The sequence below is a fragment of the Gavia stellata genome, chromosome 10 (assembly GCF_030936135.1).
Source record: "Gavia stellata isolate bGavSte3 chromosome 10, bGavSte3.hap2, whole genome shotgun sequence".
In the NCBI taxonomy this organism is placed as follows: domain Eukaryota; kingdom Metazoa; phylum Chordata; class Aves; order Gaviiformes; family Gaviidae; genus Gavia; species Gavia stellata.
The window spans coordinates 27,705,667-27,725,693 of record NC_082603.1 but is presented as its reverse complement, the minus strand read 5'-3'; the positions used below and the strand labels follow the sequence as shown (position 1 = coordinate 27,725,693).

Sequence of the window (20,027 nt, the reverse complement as noted above, 5' to 3'; positions counted from 1 at the left end):
GAAACCGACAATATTATCGAGTCCCGGAAAAGTTAGGGAAGAAAACAACTCACTTTCTTTTCTTGTGATGCTTTGATTCAGTCTTTGTATTCACAAGATAAACAACTGAAAATGTGTGTATATGAATTTCCTGGTATGAGAGAGAGCAAAATGCCACAGCCTTATACGCAACTCAGTGACGTTTACAGGAACCTGGAAACCTTTAAAAAACAAAGCGAACAACACCCTCCACACAAACAAAAACAAAAAGCCCACAGCAAAAATAGCCCCAAAACCAAAAAACCCACCACCAGAATTTCCCCCTCACATGGTATGATGATAGGTATTCTTTTGTTCAAGTAGGCAAGCTGCCCAGCACAGTTGAAGCTATGGTGGTCTTGAGTACAAATTCAGCATGCTAGCACAGAAGAGGACTCAGTTTTAGATGGTGCTTATGCTCTGCATCTCTTCACTGTCACTGAGCTTTGTGTCTCTGCTTCCCATCTGCAGTTTAAGATTATAAGACTGTCAAATGACTGTACATAAAGTTGTAGGTTGTTGGCTTGTGGGATTATTTTGGGGGAGGGGGGGAGGAGAAGGAAGAGTTATGTGAAGATCTCTCCTCTACAGGGAAATTTGTGGATATAATGACATGGAGCACTGTACTAAAAAGTTGGGACGGAGCTAAGGACTGTGTATCTTTGAGCTGGACCAGTTGCAGTGAGGCACCTGACTGCAGTTGTGTGCCAAGTTTATTCTTCTTTGAAAAATGTTTCCAAAAAAGTCCCTTTCCCCACAACTTGGCTATTGAAAATAATATAAAGATATTATTTGTTGGAACAAACACAAAAAGTGTAGAAATACCTAGTTCAGGGCCAAGAAGAATGCCTCGGGTAACTCAGGAAAGTGTCACGTAGCTTTGCTCCTAGTATCTGGAAACAGAGTAGCTGAATATATAGAGAGAATCTCTATTGCAGAGCCCAGTGACCATCCAGGCACCCTGGAAGATATTTCTTCACACCAAGGTGGTGCAGTGCCAGCAGAGAAGCCGTTCCAGAGAAGTTACGTATTCAGCATGAAATGTAATTCAGTTTTAGTTGGTGCCTGGCCCTTTGGGGATCAGTTGCCATTACTTGGAGGAGCACAGAAGCCTGCTGAGCTGAGTTGTCTAGTATTCAGACAAGCAGAAGGATGGGGCAGTACCTTAGCTTTATTGTGGGGTTTCCATTGGCCCCGCTCTGTCCCAATGCTTACAAGTTTGCAGCCAGTTAGCACTGACTGTTTCAACCTATTGCATAGTTATTCCCTTGGGTAGGATTCAAGGTTAATTCAAGGGCATGCTAAACCTTGCTGGGGCTTGAAGGTAACCCAGAAGGTTTAATGTTTCTACAAGCTGTGATAATCACGTGCCTAAGTGTGGGACCTACGGAGACAGAATCAGGCATATGTATTACTGGCTTTTGGTATCTGATAAACTCTGTCATCACTGCTTGCCCATGATATGCCCATCATAAAGAGTGCCTGATTACATGGCTGGCTTAATCCGTATAGCATGAAAGCTGACATTTTATATTACTTTATATCCTCTTGTCCAGCTGAGTTCACTTGTGTGGAATTAACAGATGTCAGATTTGGACATTATGGGCATGGATGCCACAAGAAATGTGTGTAAATAAACCAACCCTCGTGTAGTATTGTTAGAACAGGTCGTGGTAAGAGACAGCAAAGAAAGGCAATGTTTCACAGGACCCTGTAATATTTTCTTGGTGAATTTTCGGGAGGGCTGAGGGATGAATCAAGCTGATATCACTTAGGAAGCTAAAATCTTCTCCTAAGGGTTATCTGAAGTACAAAATTCCTGCTTTTTTGCTGAGATATGCCTGTGTCCATGAACAGCATGTGTTTTCCCATGGTGTGTTGAAATACTACAGCAGCTGTGCAGCTGTAGTAATGGCGTAGTGATCTCAACATTATCTTAGTGTTATACTTCATATTTGGGGTAAAGAACCAGGTAGGTTTTAATTACCAGCATGTCTTGAAAGACAGTATATCTGGTAGCCTTGAGCTCATCCATAAAACTGAAGGGACAGTGGGTCTGGGAAACCTGCCACATCATGTTAACAGACCTTTTTTGCTTTTGAAGATTGCAGGCAACTGGATGGATTTGAAGGGTTGCCTTTTTAAGGACAGAAACAAATAAAAACAAGGCACTGCGGGTGTTAAGAAACAAAACATCTGTGGAGGCTGTGCTTTGCAGGGCAGGCCTTTGCCCAGATGTGGGGTTCATCTGGAGTCTCTGCTCATATGCCTGGGTGTCCTCCCAATGGAAGCCAGGGAGCCTGGCTTCCACCCACCTTGGCTTCACGTGCTGTGTCTGTGACTGGAGCGAGGCAGAGGCCTTTAGGGAGTATCACAGAGCACAGCTGGCCCCCAAGGATAGCCACAGCTGTAGAGATATGAGTTTGGGAAATGGGGCATTGATCATCTATTTCTTGAGCAGACTCCTCAGACCCACCTTGTGATACTACCAGACGGATAGTACTCAAGTCTCAGTGCTCCAGATGCAACAGGATGCTATTTGGGGAGAAAGCTGAGAGACAGGTTCTTCGTATGTTGTTGCGGCTGTCCTGCTGGCTCAGTTAAACCCCTTTTTATCTCAGGATAAGGCTTAAGTTCAGAATCAATTGCTTAGGATATTCCCATTCTCTTGTATTTTTCCTTTCTCTGCCCCAGCCCCTGCATACAGTAATTCTGTATGAATCATACAATTGATTCTTTGGGTGGGGGGACAATATATGAACAGCTCAAGCAGCTGATTGGGCTGGAAAAAAGATAAACCTCCAAATATTTAGACTTTTTTTGCCTAGTTGGATTGGTTCCCTAGATCATGAGGTGGACTCCCAGCAAACCTGTGCCAGCTTATGGTGTTGCATGGTCCTGGCAATGAGTGGTGACCCATCTGTGGGAGAAGCGGGGAGGATGGAGTTTCTGAGGCTGTCCTTGTTGCCAGAAACATGCATGTGAAAACAAAGGGTCAGTCCATAATGGGGCTGTGACACCTTCTGAATGAAAGGGCTGGCAGTGGGGGTGAATGCATTGGAATTAATTAATGCAGGTAATGCTTTTAAGTTGGGAAGTGCTAGAAAAACTACCACCATTTGTGGTAGAAACAATAGACTCTTTTGCTGTTTGTGAGGGTGGCAAAAAGCTGAACTCGCCAAAGACAGAGGGACCAATATGATGATGGATGAACATTAGAATATACTTACTGTTAGTATTGTAGAGACTGGGATAGCTTCTAGTCCTGGGAGACCAGAAACACGGTTTGCAACTTTAAAAAGAGCAAGTCAGTGATTTCCTAGTGCTGGGTACATAGCAATAGTGCTCTTACCTCCCAGGCAATTAGATTTTGTGTGTGTGCCTTTTCCAAACGTTTATTAATATTTCCTCTGCTTTTAAAATACAGCCACGCTATCTTTACTGGGGGGGAGTGGGGGGTTGGGGTTTTTTTGTGTGGGTTTCACTCAATATAACACATGAGAGACAGTTAAAAACAATCGACATAAAACCCTACAAAGTGCTAGCTGGATCTGTGGTTAACCCTTGTTTTAAAAAATATGAGGTTACTTTTTGCCTGTGTCCTTTTAACACTATGGATCAGCTCTATGTCAGAAAAAGCCAGAGAGGGGCAGTCCAGCCCAGAATTGAATGAGCAGCTATGGTACATCATCTGTTACTCTGGGTGTGCTCCAGTGAGTCAAAGTGCTTAAAAATGTTTGTAAACCTTTCCGTGGACTAAGGTGGCATTCTCTGAGCACGTTGCTTGCAAGTGTACTTGTTTGATAGACTCCTTGGTTAGAATCCACGCTCATTTGCCTTGCCAGGAAGAAAATAAGAAAAAAGGAAAAAAAAAAAAGTAAGGTAATTGATGGCAAGCTTTAAGGGTCATCCCACTTCCATTCTTTTACAATGGCTTTAATACTGTGCAATTATGGACTTGTTTTAAGTCTCCTCATTTTCTCTTACAAGCGGACCACCTCACGTTTTAAACATCTGCAGTAGTTCCAGCAATGAAACCAGGGCTATTGTAGCACTGAAATCTCTAAAATTGCAGTGATTTTCAGTTGGATAGTGATCCACTGTACATCTGGAAAGATAGGTGTTGCCCTCAGAGAGCTGTATTCGGCATAATTTCCTCCTTGGGAACAGGACACAATGAGATCACAGCTTCTCCTGGTCTCAGCTGCTGAGCAAACCCCTGTCAGGCCTAATAGCCAGTGCTCTTTTCCCCTTGATCAGCTGGGCTTTGGTCATTGCTGAGCTGAACATAAGTGAATAGCTCCCAGAATGCAAACCTCACCTGTTATCCTTCCATTTAGGAAAATTGAGTTTTTAGTCTTTTGTACTCTGCATTCAAGAGATGAGAGGGGAAAAAAACCCACCTAAATGCCTCCATTTAAATGTAAATTTTGACTTTTCATGTCTGACAAAGTAGGGTGTTTGTTTTTATAAACAATATATATATAAATAAAAGCCATGGAATTGAAAGAACAAAACCCCTCTCTTGTTGATATTGATATATTTTCCACACAGTAATCTTTGCTCTCATCATGTTATGTATTTTTCTGTTTCTTTTTACTTTAAAACTAATTTTGCTGTGAGAACAAGAACATGAGATCGTTAGGAGGAAATACTCTGGCGCTGGCTTGTGCAGAGAAAACATGCCATCTGCCTAATGTGTTTCATCTTGTGTCAGCCTAAGATGTGTTGTTTGGGTTTAACATGCCAGTCACTAGCCTAGAAAGAGTGCAGGCAGCAGCTCTGACACATATCCTGGCTAGGGCTCCAAATCCTTCCTGCTTTTCAGAGATTACGCTCACTACGAAATAGGCCACAAGATTTTGGGCAGAAGGTACAGTTCTCATCACCTACTGTGGCCTCACATTGGAGTCCAAGAGGCATTTGTGTAAGGAATTGAAGTGGTTTGGGATATGTTTTCAGTCTTCACCATATCACACTGTTAAGAAGCCAAAGCAAAGTCCCAGCCTGGAAGTGGGTTATTTCGAAGAGGTCTGGCTGGTGGGTCTGAGGGGCTGGTGGCTGAGGACGTGGTGGTGTCTCCCCAGTGGCAACCACACAGTACAAGCTTCACCCTTCTCTGCCGCATTAGGGAAGAGCTGGAGAAGCCATTTGGCGTAGCATCACACAGAGACAGGCATCTGATTCCCAAAAGCAGAATAGTCATGCAGTGGAGCCCTCCTTGCTCTGAACTGGCAGGTCTCTACTGTCCGTCTGTCTGGAGGTGGGTCGGAATGAGTTCAGCGTCCATCCCTGCTCCACTGTGCAGTGTGGACTCGGCTGCCTGCAGGGACGGGGCAAGTTTTGGGGCTCAGCGTTGTGGTCGGAACCCTTCAGTGGCCAGGTTTCAGAAATGGGCCCCCCTTCTTTATCAGATGTTCCCTCTTTCAGTCACAGAATTCTTACCTGATAAATGGATGGCGCATGTCTCAGCTGCGTAAATGTAGCTGGTCATATTTTGTTACACTGTGTGTAATAAAGACTTCAGCTTATTTTTTTTGTTAAGAAAAGAAGTTGGCAGACAGCTTTAAATGTCTGCCTAAGGACAAAACAAACTGAGTTTTGTAGATAACTGCTTTTTTTTCTTAATAAATAAATAAATGGAAAGATTTTTATGTTGATAATAAAAATAACTAATGCAGAGCTTTTTCCACTAGTGCCTGGAGACATGGACAGATGCAGGATTTCAAAGGGATAAAGAACTGAAATCTGGTGGCAGGTAGTTGCTATAAAAATTACTATCCTTCCTGCCTCTTATTACAGACCAATATTCAACAAATGAAGAGTCTCTGAGAAAGCTAATGATGGCAGGATCAGGTTCCAGCCATCAGAGATAGCAGAAACCTCCTCCCTTCAGAGAAATCTAAAGTTACAGGGAAGTGGTTGGCAAAGTTGGGAGCTTTATTAAAGTATACTTCCGGACTTTCTCCGCCTCACAGTGTGGTGTGTGGGAGTGTGGAGGGGAGGAAACGGCCAGGGAAACTACGAAGAAACAGAGCAACTTCACTGATGGTTTGGTTTACCCACGAGTTTTGTGCCGAAGTTTTGTGCGATTGCTTTCTGCCTCCAGAGGACTGTCACCACGCTGCTGTGGCACATAGTCGGTTCCTGTCTTGCTGTGTGGTCTGTTGTTGGAATAAGAGGGTAAACCTTGTTTTCTCACTTCTACCTTTCCGATTTTCTCTCCCATCCCACTGCGGGGGGAGTAAGTGAGTGGCTGCGTGGGGCTTAGCTGCCTACCGGGGTTAAATCACAACAATATTGTTTAGCCACGCTATCATATTGTAGGGCCAATCTCCTGAAGCAGTCAGTAACGTGGATCGCAGAATTGGCTACTCACTCTGGTGTTTGGTGATTCAACCTGAAAAAAGCATGTGGACCATCAGTGTTGATGCAGCGTTTAGGAGAGCAAAGATCAAATGTTGACCTCATATACCTACAATCCAGAGCAAATTGCTTCGCTGTCCATTATAGACAGCTGTAACAGTTACCGAGGAGAAGGATGAAAACAAGTTCAAAATCTTTCTTTGTATTTAAAGATGCATTTTTACACACACACACTTATAAAGGTGTATATATACACACATAGAAGAAAAAGCAGACAAAAACTGCCTAGATCTCTAAGTCAAGCACTGGCAGTGTGGGTCAGCTGCTGCTGTCTACGGTGGGAAACATCCTTCTTCAGAGTCCTACTATACCTTTGTTTAGTTATGTCCCGGTGAATCCTCTTGCGATTGTCACTCTCTGATTTTTTCTTACACCACTGTGCTGAATCTTGAGTCCCTGACGTTCTGCAAGACCTGAATGTTCTTTCTGTAGGAAATGGTGAAAATAATAGTGGTCCCCAATATATGCTTGCAGGGGATACATTGTCTTTGAGATCTTGTGGCTTTACTTATAGGCACAGTTAGCTGCCCTGCTGTTTGGTCTGACAGGCAGAACACAAGGTGATATTGCCTGCAGCAGTATGGTTACCTATTGGCCAGTGTCGGTAGGGGAATATTGGAGGAAAAAAGTTTCAGATACAACTGATGCTGGTAAGTGCCTTGCAAAAGGCATGATATGTTGTGCTTTCAGTTGTAAAAGCAGATCCTTCCAAAATGACCATTACATTTTAGCTTTTATAGCACTGTACAGATAATAAATACTGCTAGATGTAAAGCACAGAGAAAACATTCTGCAGTTTGGTGCAAAATGCTATGCTGATCTGTCTCTGAGTAGGTCAAACCCAAGAAAACCTATTCTTCCAGCTGTGGATGAATCTTGGGTCAACAAGAGAATATCAGGGAACATTCTTTTTTTTTATTTGTTTAGCATGCTGTCCCTCCCTTCAGTAGCTATGTCGGATGTATAGTTCCTAATCTCTTTCAGTGTCCTTGTGTTCCTGTTTATCGGTTTTCCCTTTTATCTCTTACTTGAATGTGCTTGTTGCCTGCACTGAGGACAAGGAAGGAAAAGAAAGACGCAACTTGCAAAGGAACAGAATAAGACTAATGACCAAGGATAACTTCTACTCGTGGCGAGGCTATGCCAGGAAGACGAAGAGAAAGAGTTAGTTTGCTTTTCAGCTGTCAGTCACTAGTAAAGCACATGCACAGTGTCCATCCACAGCCTTCCTGTCTTCCCAAGCAAGTAAGCGTCCACATAACCCTTGAATGACACATATAGTGTTGTTTCCTTCCACCTGACTGGGCAGGTTTGCAGTTTGCATGTAGGTATGTTTGTTTATTTCTTACTCCACGTGGATCTATGTAAAATAAGAACAACCACTACAGGTCCTCTCATAGGTCCAACTAATCAGATTTTCTGGGTATGTTGTTAGTAGGCGGAAAAAGACACTCAGCAGCCTGTAGAAGAAATTTTACATGTGTAAAATGAACCTTTACCTTTGATGTCCAGCTTGTAGTAACCATTGGTTTAGGGGCTCCTTGAGCTGAAAGCTTTATATAGAGTAGGACCTACCTTACAGTAATTTGTCTAATCTCTTTTTAAAGTAGACAGTTTAAACTGTAGAAATATGCATACTTTTCACCACCAATCAACACCTTAACTTCTTAGGAACTACAAAAGTCTCATTCTGCAGCAAAAATTAAGGTCTAGTTGGAAAATAAGAACAGTGATGCTGCATCGAACCCAAGGTCTATTTCGTTCAGTGTCCAATGACCTATTGCAGATGCTAAGGGATAGACTAAGAACAGGGCAAAGCTTCTGGCAATGTGTAATTTGGGGGTTTTCTGATCAAGAAATTGTGTCCACTACTTTGCGTGTAATAACATAAAGGAATCTTTTTCTTTGAATTTATCTAATTGATCTTTGAGTTCATCTGTGTTTTGGCCAAAATCTGGTGGCAGTGAGTTCTGCAGTATAAGTACAAGCTAATGTAAAAAGCACTTTATTTTGTTTGCCTTAGGTCTTCTGCCTGATGACTTTATATTCTGCCAGCTGTTACTTATTTAGTAAGAAGTAGTGAATAATGCCATATATTATTGAGAGACTAGACAAACTGGTTGTTATAGAATTTGATTTCACTACACGCAATTTCTCCAACTGGAATAGTTCCCAGGAAATTAGGGGACAGGGAGTCATAACTCCTAGCCATTGTTTTTGAGTCTACCACTCTTTGCCTCTGTAATTGGAGGAGAGGCAGGCAATGTCTTTGGGCCTTATTTACGTACTTGCAAAGTAAAGACTGTGTACCTTGGTCAGAAGGTTCTGCAGAGGTGTAATTAAAAGTTATTGGTAAAACACAAAACTGTTAATACTGCTGTGAAGTGAATAGTTGAACAGGAAGTTTTGAACTTAATATAGTTTCAGGTGTATAAGCAGCAATTAATGATGCCTGAAGACATTTAATGACTTGCGTATGGTTACACAGAGAGCAAGTGGCTGTCTAAGGAACAGTACTGAGGAGTGCTAAAACCCTCGATACTGTTACTGGGAGCATTTCAGCTGAGGAAACTTTCAGAACCAGACCAGAGCCAAATAGTATTATCTGGTGAAAACATGGTTGTTCAGATATTTCTGATTTGTAACCCAATTATCTTGCTTTAATTATCATAATAAGGAACAGTTACTGCCTCAGCTTCTTTCTCCCTTTTTTCTCCCTTTCTTTCTTCCTTTTTCTTTTTTTTTTTTTTTTCCTTGTTTTTTAGTAGGGTTCCTTCCCTCTCCCAAAAAGCTGTTGATTCTTTTGCCCTCTCTTTTCTGTAAAGCCCTCTTTCTGTAGAGCCAATGCTGTTCAGTAGCAGATAGGTGAGCAAGGCAGGATTTACAGAGCTTGTTCTGTGGGGCGTATGGTGGGGACATGCAAGTGAGGTCTGAGATGGGCAGAGCCAAGTGAGCTCAGCAAAGTTTAGGACGAGGTAATGCCCCAAGACCCAGTTCAATCCCAATGCTTTATTGTAATTATGCAGGCAACTAAAAACTTCAGAGCTTGCTAACATCAGAACCCATATTGCTGAGTGTATGTGCATGTTTGCCCCTATATAACGGAGAGGGAAAGGATGAGACAGAACAATGACTGTCCTTGTTCAGACTCACCCTTCTAGTTTTGGCTTGCGGTCAGGCCCAAAATCCAGACAGAGTTCCTATTCATTTAGGGTAAAAATTATACAAGAATTATCCATGCAGCTGACCCAAAAGCCTTGTCTAAACTTCATCGGGATCTTAACATTGTCTCTTTGGCCCCTCTCTAATTTAATATGCATTTGAACAGAAGCGGCTTCTTGATAGAGCCTCTCACCTCCAGGTCACCCCTTCAAATCCAATTCAGGCCTGTCATGACCAAATGTTACTACCATCTGACGGCTCTTCTGAGTCCTGTGTGAATTGTTGGCTTCAGTCCAGTAGCTGGTGGACAGGTGCCTGAATTGCAAAAACTGCCAGAGCTGACACTAACTGGACATCTCTGCAGAGGGGTCAAAGAGTGAATCAGCCTGGCAGATGAATTAATACTTAACTTGTATGCACTGTGATGCTTTATATCTTCAGAGTGCTTTACAAATGTCAGCTAATCCTCAGGAGGTGGTGTTATCTGCACTGGCAAGTGAGAGAAGCAAGCAGATAAAGAACAAGGATCAGAATATGCATGTTGCTGACCTCCCACTCCGAGGCCAAGACTATGAGTTTAGCTCCTTTCAGGGCTACTGATGGGCACACCAGTATTGGGTTCAAGCTCATTTGAAGGGGTCTCATATTCTGTGGATAAAAGCATCTCTTGCTTTTTAGGACAGGCAGGAAAGCGGTATTGATGGACATGCCATCCTTTTGCTGTATGAATCCATGGATCCAACAGAAGTCTCTTCTCCATCCTCTTTGAGGCACTAATGAGTCATGTTAGATTATGCCTATCATTAAAAGGTATCATTATTCAGATTGAGAACTTGCTGTGTAACTGGATCAGTAAATAATTGCTTTTGAATGGCCACTGGATTGGAGTGGTTCATCCTGAAAGACAACAGCTCTCGGAACATCATTGAAATAATCTGAAAAAAATGCATGAAGTGTTATGAAGAATTGCTAGAAGGTCATGCAGAGTTAGTGGTACATCACTGTTTGCAAGCTGCTGCTGCAGGGACACTTAAAAGACATTGTCAGATTGTGTACAGGTGTCTACAGGAATAAGGAGAAATTGGCTTCTGTGCTTCATATCAGTGAGAATAAGAGTGGCGCTAAACTGGCATCTTCCTTTCTCTGGAAGTAAGATGAGGAAACTTTTTTTTTAAGGTTTTTAACATTTAAAAGGTTTTTAAAAATAGTAAATCACTTTTATACTATTCATTTCTTATGTAAACAATTGTTGTTGCCATGGTGTTTACAAAGGTGTATGGAACAGGTTGTCCATAAGATGATGAATGGAGGGAGAAAGATGTTGTCCCTATGGTTACAAAAGGGTAGTGGCATGCCTCTGAAATAGTGCCTCTAATAAGGTGTGGCTTACATCATCTGCAAAACTGGAGATGATGCTGTAGGACTGACTTGTCAGAGATTATAATGAATGGCAGAGGAAAATGTTCTTGGAAGTATTTGACTTTTTTTTCCTTTTTTTTGTGCGGGTTTATGCTGGCCCTTTCAAATTCTGGGGGAAAAAAACAGGTGGCGAAGGTAGCTGTAATAAAAGTGATTCGGGTAAAATTCACCTTTCCTGGCATCCAAATCCAGGTATTTCATGGGAAGCTTGAATATATGAAGCATATCCAGACAGTTTGAATTCCACCTCATGTTCCCTTGTATAGTCAGGAGGAGACAAGTGTTGTGCATCTCTAAAGAGAGATTCAAGGCACTGGGCAGAGTTCCCTGGAGCTGAAAGGGCCGGGACTGAAGCTTTCTAGCTGAATGTAGACTGCTGAACATGTGATGCTGAATGGTGAGTTTTCCTTTATTTTCCTTATTTACACATTGTGCGTGTGTTTTCTGTTGTCACCACTGCAGGCATTGCCAAAATAACTGAGCGTGGGGTACAGTGTGTATGTCAAAACGGGTGTATTTGAGACCTGTGCAGAATTTTCTTTTGAGAGATTCTGGACCTGAAGAAGCATTGAAGAGCCAGTCTTCTGGGAATTTCTGAATCTTTTCTGAACCAAAAGGGCCAAACTCCTTATGCTGTGCCAACTGTTGTATGTCCATTTGCTTCAAGCAGTGGCTGAGCAGTAACAGTGCAAAGTCTGCTTGGAGGCTGTTATGTTTTCTACCCCTAATGACAAGCCATGGTTTTAGCAGCTTGTATAAAACATTGCAAGGATTTTCTCCCATCCCCTGTATGAAATATTGGAGTGAAGAAGGCTTTTGGACACTCTCTCTCTAAACCAATCGCTATGCCCAAGAATTAATAAAATCCATATTGAGGTGACAGCTGGTGGACAGAGCTGGCTTCTTCCTGCATCACTTGTCTCTCTAGTGGCCCATGTTCTGGGCTCAGTGCACATTTATCCTTTTATTATGGCATTTATTTTTTTTATTTATTTATTAAATCTCTGTTTCCTTAAGAATCATAATTGCACTGTTCAAAACCTAACTTTGGTCATACCAGCACTAGCTATTAACAACATTCTTTCCTTATGCTCTTTAATTACTGACCTTCCAAAGGCATTCAGCTAATGTAATAAAAATGCAGACAAGTGAGAATATATTTTCTCAAAACTTTACATGGCATCATGAACCAGTTTCCAGCTTCTGTGCTACTTTGACTATTTCGTATCTTGACAATGAATGTGAATTCTTATTCTTTATCCATGATTTCTTTCAGTTTTCCCCCTCCCTAATTTCTACGTATATTTCTCAAGCTGCCAGAAACTTTAGACTGACTCAGGAGAACAATGGAAAGTGTGTGTCACAAAGGCAAGGATTCAAATGAACTTTAGAGCAGAAATTCGTTTGCTTATTTATTTATTCTGGTTTTAAGTGGTAAGTGGCAAGAAGAGGCAAAGACTGTTCTTTTCAAGGGAGAGAATGTTAACTGTTGTTTTCTAGGAAGTGGGGTTCAATCATTGTCTCTGTCAGCCTAGTGAATAATCTCTGTTTTGAGACACAGAGAAAAGAAAGACCAAGTTTGCCTTTATTTTCTCCAACTCTGTAAACTGGGTCATCCAGGTAATTACAGCTTTACTTAAGAAAGAGGGTGTGAGAGAGAAAATCTCTGCCGCTGCTTGTAAGCGCAAAGAAAAGACACTTGAGGGAATTAAATTGCATGATGATTTTTATAAGGCATCTGAATCATTTTGCATTCCACCTCTAAAGCAGAAAATGATGAGTTTAATATCACATTGTAGGATGCAACTTGTAAGTCTCTCAGAAGGCAGCTATGGCATCCAGAGATGTTTGAGGCTGGTAATTCATTTTTTTCTGCTTAAAGGCTGAAGCAAATGTGACTATGAGACTTTGAGCCACCTCTAAATTTATTTCCATTCTTACTTGTAGATGCTACTGGATTAGAAGCCATAATCGGGGTGGGTTCTGCTGTGTAGATGCTGACAGAGACCCCTGTGGTCTAACAGCGGATAGGATTGGTTTATGTTTTAAGTGTGTTTGTATGCGCACATGTAAATGCACACATACTTTTATTAACTTCAGTCTTCCATTAAAATTCTCCGTATCTCGAAGAGAAACAATTTCAGAAGGTCAGCTCTCTGCTGATTTTTCTGAAATTCCCATCAGTAGGTGACAGTATATATTTAATAAAATGTTAATTCTGTGATCCTGCCTAAATTGCAGGAGATCAGTAATTATGTCAAAATATTCCAGAGAACCTCAACTAAAATATGAAACTTTATTCCCCAGCTTAAATTTGTAGCGTGGCAGTGGGTGAAACAGTTCCTACATGTAAAGTACTTATGAATATGTATGACTCCAAAGAGAGAGAAGAAATACCTTTATCATTCAGGAATATATCTTAATTCTTTTGCGAAACTTGCCTGCAAACAAATTGACTACTACTCGGTCTGCTACTTGGGGCACGAGGTGGCAAACTTTGAGTTTAATGTCCCAGTGACTGGGCTGTTATTGTCCATTTTAAGGCCACAATATCTTTGTATCTGTGAATAAAGAGAATTTTTCCATTACGAACTCGTGTTTATATTAACAATGCACTGAATTATTTTGTTCTGTAATGGATAATGCTCAAGATGTTTCCCTTTGATAAAATAATGAATATGATGAGAAGAAAAGAAATGTGAAACACTGAAATATTGTTCTGCTCACATACAGCAGTGTCTGGGAGTAGTACATCTAACTGGCAGTTACTCTAGCAATGTTTAACAACTTACTGAATAGGATGGACAATTGCAGATTTGGACTATATTTAGTGAGCAGGAATATGTGAAATAGAGATTTTTACATGTTCAGTAGGAGGGTAAGGAACAAAGACCAGAAAAAACAGTTGAATAGTTATTGTGGGCTGACTTTTGAAGGACTTTTGAAATACGTTACAAAGAATGACTGGATAAATGTTTTTAAACACTTGTCTGGGTGATGAGCTATCTGTTGAATGTCATGGTTTCTGAATAAGCAATCTGGAATCTTTAGGTGAAGGTGATACCTGTGAAGGACACCATTCCCTCACAAATAACCATTGTAACCAGACTATTTGAAAATGGTTTTGAAGATCGAGAAAGATCTTCAAAGAAATTTCAGCACCCCAAGAGATTCTAAAGTTCTCTGGAACACTTTTGTCAGGAATTTTTTTAGCGAGAATCCTAGGAGAGTCTAGAAAATATTCTCTAGTGATGCTGTATTAGACTGGATGACTTGATCAATTGAATACTAAGCTGAGGCTCAGGTCACCCATGTTCTGCAGGTGAATTTCTTGCTGGATAGCCTATGGAAAGTTATCTGAGTAATCCGTGTCTCTCTGTCCATGTTTGTAGACATTGTAGACCTTCTTTTGGAAGCAATTTGATAACTATGGTTGAGTAAGTATAGTATAACACAGCACAAATCATATAGTTTACGCCAGCACCTTTATTTGTCTTGAGACACAAATGATACTAGTCTATTGTTATATATCTCACTGTGCTTCTCAATTACTTTATATTAGTAAATATGTCCCTATAAAGAATTCTGTCTAGTTGATCTAAAATGACTTAGGTCACTGACTTCTATGTGAAGGACATTCATGCTTTACAAATATCCAGTTTAACTAGATTATCTCCTCACTTCATCATCAAATCACTGTTTTGAGACTTTACAACATGTTCTGTTTTATGGTGATATGCCAGTGTGCATCTGATCTCATCAAATTCTGTTTCTGATGGGGAAATTATCTTACGAAATATAATATTACTCAATCTTGGTTTTAATTTCTGTATGCTTGGAGAGGAAGAAAATCCTATGTGGTATTTCATCCTGTCAATGCTAATCTTTCTCCTCAGTGCTATATCTACGAATAGCAGATGTGTGCTTTATTGCAGTGTTGGTCCTCTATAGCACAGCATAACTTTTTGGCAGCAGCAAACAATTTATTGTATTAGAGTCAAACACAATCAAATGTTCCTTTTCCTATGAAGCGTGGTCAGATATTGATATTGCATTAGCTAACATTTTAACATAGGCGAGGCTTAATAAGATACAGTATTACTCTCTCTAGGCTGTTTAATTAAACTAAACAGTCACTGTGTATTGTATATTGGTTTTCTGCCAAGGGAAAGTAAATCTGTATCATATTAGTTTCACATACCAAATTATGTTCTTCCCCCAACAGAGACTCTCTAGAAGAGCTGACACTGCTGTCACATGAACTGCATAATACAAACTCTGTTTGTAGTGCATTGGACTGTCTTATATCACAGCATTCTCCAGTAGCCTGAGCAAGCTTTGTGTGCAGACGAGACATGGCCTGAGAGCTACATGTTGTATTTTACTCGCCAGGGTCCCTATTTGCCACCGAGGGGTACAGGGCTAAGCATTGTAATCCTTGTCCTACTAACAGAGCTCTTCTCCATCCCCCTGTTGGGGCAGGGAGATCTGAACTGTAACCTTCTGGTCACCAGGAAGGTTCTTACTGGCCCTGTGGTGGCCAGGTGACAGGGGAGAGTTTGTCACTGTCTAGTCACAGAGCACCATTTGTTCAGGACCAGAAGGTGCAAGAATTTGGGGAAACTCTGGGTAATCCAGTGGTGCCTGCTCTGGTAGCACTTTTTAGTACTGGATGTTCCCTTCTCACTACTGTCAGTGGCACTGTACATGGTGATCAAGGTGAACATTCGCTTTTTGCCACCCTGATGGCAGGGGAAGTAGTATCACTTATATATGAGGTGAGGAAAAAGATGTGTCCCTGGACTGGAGACTTGAGCAGCATTTTCTTACAGAGCCTTCTGGCACCAAATTGCCAATCCAGGAAGGGTATGGGGAGAGCAGGAACTTCTGTGTTAGGGGGTTCTGGTGTTCTCTTTTGAAGCAAGAGTCAATGTAGTATCATGTGGGAAGCTACAAGTGGAGAAGCATTCAAAGCACTTGCTTTTGGGAATTGTTCTGTTGAATTACTACTACAAAGCAGAGAAAGACAAAAACATTTGCAGTATTTCTCCTTATAAACTGAAATAAACTGCACAGGAAATACTGAAGTCTTTTTTACACAATTTTGAGCCTGCCTTTCCTGGCAGAAGGGTACATCTGCATATTGTGATGCAGAACTGTGCAGAGATGGCAAAGCTATACCTGAACAATCATGCTCTAGAACTGAAGGTGCATATTTTTATCAGTGGCACTGAGCCCTGTATCAAAGCGAAGGATAATGCTTTGGCTCTATTTTGCACAGTGTCCTGTGCTGCATAAATGTTCCAGCCTTCTCGGAACAGGTGAAAAAATGTCTATCGTGGTCCTGTGTTGCATCTCGCATGCACACACAAAGAGGCATGAATGATTGGATGCATCAAAGCAATGTCTTTAGCATGGCTCTCTGATGCTGGCACCTTGGTGAGATTCAAGGATGGCAGTATTGGATTCATGGGAGGCTTCACCTACATAACACAGTTATGATTTATCTCACGCTGAATGTCTTGTTGTTGTTGTTGCTTTCCCTCAACAGAAGATTAACCTGGAGTTCTATATTGACATCCATGCCCACTCCACCATGATGAATGGCTTCATGTATGGGAACATCTTTGAAGATGAGGAAAGATTTCAGCGACAGGCTGTTTTTCCCAAGTTACTCTGTCAGAATGCTGAAGACTTCTCTTATGTAAGCAATGTTTCTCTAATTAATTTTTTCCTAATTTATTTTTTAATGATAAATCTCTGGCTGTGTGAATTTTATTTTAATATGGATAGAAGGCTACTTAAATTTTTTGTCATTATTACTTACCATCTCCCCTCTTATACTTACCTTATCCAAAAGTGGTAAGTTGTGATCTTATGCGTTGTCATTAGACACATGAACAGAAGCAAGTTCTTCATCTTCCATATTATAAACTTAGGTTCTGAATTGTTGGAACACTTAGTTTTTATCAGAAGACCTTTTGTTTTTTGATCAGCTGGATCAGCTTTATTGTTTGATTGTTTATATTATATTGGCAACTTTTTTTACTTGTACACTTCAAATAATAATGTAATAGCAAATAGAAGTAAAAATAATAAACTTGAAAGAAAAGGTTAGATAATTTTCTGTTGACATTCGTGGCAGAGGCAATGTGTGCTTTAGAAATTCTTTGATATTACCATGGGAAACTGTTCTGCAAGAAAATCTGCAATTGCTCAATACATATCTTGTAACTTGGAAAAAAGTATGTGTGTAGGTATCTCTGGATATTGGAAATAAATGGTAAACTCCTATAAATGAGTTGGAAAGGGGCATATGTTTTCAGAGCAAGTTTCAAGTAGAGTAGAGCAGATCCTCAGCACACATTGGTTGCAGTAGCTCTGCAGAAGTCAGTAGATTTAAGACTCTGGTCCAGTGTGTTGCAACTTTGTGTCCAAGTACAACATCCTGGCCCTTTCCATAGCCTCTTTTGTGCATCAGTTTTCCTTGAAAGCTGTGCAAGTAGAACACACAAAGCCCAAGCCTGCCTGCACCTGCTTGTTTGCTTCTCCTAGCCCACCTTACACACCTGTGGATCTGCCAGCTAAGCTACTTCTATACAGCTATCCCTTGCTCTGTTTCAACCTATGCACTCTGGGTTTGCTTAAGTAGACAGTCTTTCAAGTAAGAGGTGTTTGATGTCCCATTTTGCTTTGACTGGGATAAGGAATATTCAGAAATACATTTCAGCCAAGGCAGTGGGAACTTCCAGCCATGAGCTGTGAGGAGGGAAGGCAGTGGATGACATTTGGCAGCTATATAATGGGAACAGGCTCAATTAAAAATGACTTTGGAATCCTGCACCAAGCAGAGAAGAGCAGAAGATCTACTGTTTGGGACCTGATTTTATGTCTTTTATGTTCTTAACTCTTTTTGTTACCCACCATATATTTTCCCAGTCTCTGCTGTCCCCTTTTTGCTTATACTTCATCCTCCTGGTTCTGAGAGATAAACCTGGGCCTCCTCTCAAAGATGGGGACAGCTGGGGCACACTGCCTGCCTCCTCTGCAGTGCCATCCCATTCAACCTGTGGCAGAGGTGGTGGGTGGAGGAGGATAGGAACCCTGCAGCATTCCATGTGTTTAGCTCTAGAGAAACAAAATTTAAAACCAGATACAAAAGCAGGTAAGTCTGCTCATCTGTAATTGGAAAAAAGGCCATTTTCATCATGGCAAGAATGCTAGCCTAAACCGTTCTTAACAAGATGCAGTAGAGAATTTTTGTCTTGTGTTTGTGCCTATTGTACTGTGGAGTTTGAGTGGGAAGTGAGTATAGAAATGGAGTTGTGCCACTGTTTTCTTGACAGATCTGTTCCAGCAAAAGGAAGGAGGAATTGAAACCTCCTGATTCCTGTCTGTTTCTCTATTCTAAGGTAGTTTGTTTTATGCAAGAGTGGGAAAAAGTTTGGATCAGTCTCTGACTTTTCTGAGGCTAGGCAGAAGATATCCTTTCCTCTGTCTTTTCTATTCCCAGGAGGGGGGCCTCCAGTGGACCAAATATTTCCCTTTTCTTCGTGGGATGAGCAGTGGCAGCTGGCTGGGTAATGCCTGGGAGGGTGTGTGGCTGCTGTTGCTTCTTCTGTTGCCTCACAGTATTGTTTAACCATTGTCAGTATTGTTTAACCATTGTCTGTATGTTTTGGGGGTTTGGGGGACTGCTGCAGTGTGAAGCTTTCTGTGGTCAATCACTGCAAGGGCTTCTCAGAAAACTGTCCAGAGTGCAGAAGACCGAATCTATACTAAATGAGGAGGGACAACAGCTGCAGCTGTTCCCAGCTGTTTGGAGCCCGGGGAAGAGGGACTTGGGTTCAAGGAACAGCCCGTTCTTGTCCAAGAAGACCTCAGTGATTGAGTTTCTTATCTGCACCTGGTTGTTTCAAAAACACATTATAGATAAGGGGGCGTTCACCGATCGTAGCAATGAAAACCTGCAATTGGCAGGAGTTTAGAAATTTTGTGCTCAGGTGTGGGATTTCTCTTTGTTGCTGGGGGAGATTAAGTGTTCCTCGTAGTGCAAGCCTCAGTTGACAAAGGGAAAATCTTTGAGAAAATGACATAGGAAACAGAAGCCAATAGCTAAATAAACAGCGCAGTCTCTCCCCTTTGACTCCCAATCTCCTTTCTGCAGAAGCTGGCAGTCAGATATGTATGTTGGCATCCAGTGCACCACAGTTTGACCTAGGTGCTGCTGGCACTCAGTACATTGGGCTTTCAACTCACATCCTGCTGTCTCTTGAGACCGGAAGGTTTTCCCCTGCCATCCATCCAAGCCATTCTTCTCAGGGCAGCTGAGGGGATAGAAGTGTTGGAAATGGAGACAGCCACAAAGTGTCCGACCTGTGTGAAGCAAGAGGAGTGAATATTACTGCTGTCTCCAAGTGGGAAAGTCTCTGTCCCCTTGTTTTCGGCTCCAGCCATGTGTGTTATGTGACTGGTTGGAAATATCAGGGGTGAAGTTTGCTGCTCGAAAGAGAGGAAAGGAATCCAGAGCTTCATGCATTTAAAAAGCAGGGGGGGGGAAAGTGTTGAAGATTAAAAATAGTGTATGTAAATATGCCCTATTGACTGCCCAAAGGGAAGGGGGGAAGTGCATCGTTAACATTACCAGGCTGGTGTTTGAAAGTGTGGGAATGGACGGCTGTTGTTACTAATTAATTTTCCAAAGCTTCGGGAGGTCTCATTTACATTGTATGCTGCTGCGGCCATTTGTTGGGATTATAATACTTCAACAGCAGCACTTCAAGTGAAAACTGGCGGCTGCATGAAGTGTTGTCCATAATTGACTAGCTCCATGTCTTCACACAGCACAGAGACAATGTTCCATTATGTTATCCATTGACAGTATCATTGAAAAGATTACTCTCCTTAAAGCATCTGTCAACCTTGATTGATTTACAAGGGACAAAGAACTGAAAAGGTTTGAAGTGCGGGTACAATTTTTGCCACCGTTTAGCATACATAAT

The 20,027-nt window shown here is 41.5% G+C and overlaps 1 protein-coding gene across 1 annotated transcript in view; it reads left to right on the top strand.

Moving 5' to 3' along the window:
- Positions 1–20,027, top strand: part of AGBL4 (AGBL carboxypeptidase 4) — a 948,642-nt gene that overhangs the window by 831,183 nt on the left and 97,432 nt on the right. The window contains exon 10 of the mRNA XM_059822199.1: positions 16,577–16,729. Coding sequence (XP_059678182.1) covers positions 16,577–16,729 — 153 coding nt within the window. The remainder of the gene's footprint in view (positions 1–16,576; positions 16,730–20,027) is intronic.